Source organism: Egretta garzetta, unplaced genomic scaffold (assembly GCF_000687185.1).
Source record: "Egretta garzetta isolate BGI_Z169 unplaced genomic scaffold, ASM68718v1 scaffold635, whole genome shotgun sequence".
NCBI classification, from domain to species: Eukaryota; Metazoa; Chordata; class Aves; order Pelecaniformes; family Ardeidae; genus Egretta; species Egretta garzetta.
The window spans coordinates 745576-748940 of NW_009259710.1; the positions used below are offsets into that span (position 1 = coordinate 745576).

Here is a 3365-nt window from a genome sequence, read left to right on the forward strand (position 1 = left end):
GCAAGCCAGCGATTGCTCACAGAGATCTGAAATCTAAAAACATCCTAGTGAAGAGGAACGAAAGCTGCGCCATCGCGGACCTGGGCCTGGCGGTGAAGCACGACTCGGTGCTGAACACCATCGACATTCCCCAGAACCCCCGGGTGGGGACCAGGAGGTGGGTGAGGGTGGGCTGCCAGCCACCAGCCCAGCTTGCCCCATGGGGATGGCTGCTCTCAGCCCTCTCGGCCCTCTCCTCCATCGGTGGCTTCCCCCTCTGCCTCTGGCGCCTGTTCAGCGTTGGCAGCAGACCCGAGCCCCCGTCCCCGCCAGGCAGACGTGGAAGGCGGTTGGCCGCTCTGGGCTCGAGCCGGAGCTCACTGCCTCGCGTGGAGCGCGGCTTTGCGCCATGGGCATCGCGCGTTGGCCACCCCGCGTGCTTCGGGGCGTAGTCAGGGCATCGCTCCCAGCGCTGCGAGGAGCCACGGCAATGGACGTAGGCAGCCGCAGCATTAATTCCAACACCCAGGCCAACTCTCTTGCTTTCTCTCAGAATTGCTGTCCAAAGGAGCTTCCCTCTTCCCTTTTTCCCAGCAGGACCAGCTGCTACCTGGCCCCTTGGTAGCAGCTCCCCCTAGCAAACGTGACCTTTCTGTGCTTTAAAGGTATATGGCTCCTGAGATCCTTGATGACGCGATGAACATGAGCATCTTCGAGTCCTTCAAGCGTGCAGACATCTACTCTCTTGGGCTCGTGTACTGGGAGATAGCCCGAAGGTGCTCCGTTGGAGGTGAGGTTCTGGCCTTTCCGTTTTGCAATCCAGACTGCTTTTATCTTAAGTAAACCAAAAGCAATTACCTATGTCCCTGCCCCAGCACCTCAGCAGTTTGTGGGGGTAGAAGTCTGCTGTGGACCAGTTGTCCAAGGTGGCCCCAAGCGTTCCTCTGTTCTCTCTTACTGCCTGTAAAACCAAATAATTAGAGTTTATCCTTTGGATTTTGTTACCTACACGGTGAATCTTTCCTAGGAATCACCGAGGAGTACCAGTTGCCTTACTACGACGTTGTGCCTTCTGATCCTTCGATAGAAGACATGAGAAGGGTAGTTTGTGAGCAGAAGCTCAGACCAAATATTCCAAACCAGTGGCAAAGCTGTGAGGTAAAAGCAGTTTTCCAGTTCATTACGAAGCATGGTTAAATTAAGGCAGAACATTTCAGTGGGACAAGGGAACTCGATGTCCAGCCCCATCTGAATGTGTTTCAGGTGCTGGGCTCTTTCTCAGCTCCCAGATCAATACAGGGAAAACAGTCTTTGCACCAAATGCAGACGTCTCTGGAAAATAGGGCTTCATTTACGATACTGCTGTTGCGTTACCATCCGAGCGCGCTGTATGTCATCTTCCAGTATTGCACTTAAAGAAATAAAAGCGGGAGGTGATGGTTTTGTTCCTGACTGGTTCTTTCCATTTCTGCTGGGCAGGCGCTGCGCGTCATGGGCAGGATAATGCGGGAGTGCTGGTACGCCAACGGCGCCGCGCGGCTCACCGCCCTGCGCATCAAGAAGACGGTTTCACAGCTCTGCGCGCAGGAGGACTCCAAAGCCTGACGGAGCTCCCGGGAGGAGGAGAGGGGAGCGAATTCTTCTGTTCATCTTTCAACATGTGATGTTATTTTCATTTTTTGGTCTACCTCACGTAACGTGGTTCAGTATTTCAGTGCCCAAACCAGAGCGCTGACCTCCAGCTTCATGCGTGGCCACTGGAAGGGGCAGCTTTGGCTCATCGGTCATGTTGCATACAGCAAGTCCACGACTCGCTTTGGTCCTCTGAGGTGGATTGGACACGAGGCTAATGGCAGAGAGGAGCTCAGAACACCATGGCGGCGTAGCGATGCCTTTGGCTGTCGCGCCTTTTGTCCCAGTCAAACCCCAGGCGTGCTGGAAGTCACTGGTGTTGGTTAAAGCCTGTTTGCAAGAGAAACCACATGTTTTGTCCTCAAACCAAGTAAAAGACCAAATTTAATCATGCTTTTTACATATTTCTATGCAGGAATCTGCATAAAGTAAAAGGGGCTGTCAGTGAAATGCATCTTTAAATACTATATTTATCACTACCTAAGTAAATAAGGCAAGGTGAAAATCCCGCTAGGCACGTATACTGTGAACAGAAGCACCCACTCAGATCTTTATTAACTTTTATTTTCATTGCCTTGTTTTCATATGCAGTGTTAGAGTTAGGATTTGGAGTTATTTTGCTCTGTTCATTTGTTCATTGAATATATTGATCAAGGGACAATTTTTAATGGGTTAGTAGGAAAAATAATAGAGGCGACACTTTTCTGATAGATATGTGGGGATGGAATGAGAGAAATTCTATCTAAACTGAGAAAGTCTATATAAATATATATATATATATATATGTTTTTTAAACAACATCTTGCCAATCTGTCATTGGTAACATTTTTTTAGTGCCTTCAGGCACTTTAGTTTTAGGGGGAAGCTTTAACAGAATGAATTTGTGGAGAGCAGTGGGAACCCGGCAGGAAGGTCCGTTCCTCGTTGGGGTGACATCCTGTGCCCCCACCTCGCTGGGTCGGAGGAGCTGGGGCCGCCCCCGCAGCCGGAGCCCCCGCTGCGGTGTCCAGGGGTGTAGGAGCAGCCCTGCGCCGGGGACTCCGGGCGGTCGGCGTGCTCTCCTCCGCCCTCGCCCGTGGCGCTTCGTGTTTCAGACGTGCCGGTGCTCTGGACGGGACCCCTCTTGGCTGTCAGGGCCCAGGGACGGGTTAAGATGCAAGTTCAAAGCGCTGATGTCCTTGCACGAAGCCGGGGCAGCCTGTTCAGAGGTTTCACTTGGGTTTCTGTAGTAGCCCAGGTACCGGCGTCTGTAGTCGTAGTTCCATGATGCCGCAAGCTGCACAAAGCAGAGCATCGTTTGAACATTCACCGATCTTCTGGCATTTTGTGAATCCTGCCCCGCTCTGTGGCCCACACATCTGAATACAGTATTCTGATAGTTTTAAATAGCCAGAATGATACATTTCATAATAATATGGTTCTTCAAATGTTTCTAAATCCAGGCGGTCCCTGGAAATTAAGCCCATAGATGTTTCCAGAACAGCAAAGCTTTGCAGAAAGTCGCTGTAGCACACGCAGCTCCGTGCAAGCAAGCTGTTGGCTAATTACAGTATTTACCCTCAGTCTTTCAGGCGAAACCTCTTGAACGGGGGCTCTTACGTGGAGGAATGGTTAAACTTTTACCAGGCGGGATGAGCAGTAGTGTCAGTACGGGGGTTTCATCCTGGCAAACACCCTCTCGGACATTATGGACTCTTTGCGATGTTAATTGCCCCATAAATAGGCTCAAATGCAATTTCCCTGGTTGCGTAACT

The 3365-nt window shown here is 51.1% G+C and overlaps 1 protein-coding gene across 1 annotated transcript in view; it reads left to right on the forward strand.

Annotated features, from left to right (window-relative positions):
• Nucleotides 1-1726, forward strand: part of ACVR1C (activin A receptor type 1C) — a 15630-nt gene extending 13904 nt beyond the window's left edge. Inside the window, exons 4-7 of the mRNA XM_035894445.1 lie at nt 6-157; nt 645-769; nt 1007-1137; nt 1459-1726. Coding sequence (XP_035750338.1) covers nt 6-157; nt 645-769; nt 1007-1137; nt 1459-1584 — 534 coding nt within the window. The 3' untranslated portion in view covers nt 1585-1726. The remainder of the gene's footprint in view (nt 1-5; nt 158-644; nt 770-1006; nt 1138-1458) is intronic.
• The last annotated feature ends 1639 nt before the right edge of the window (nt 1727-3365 follow it).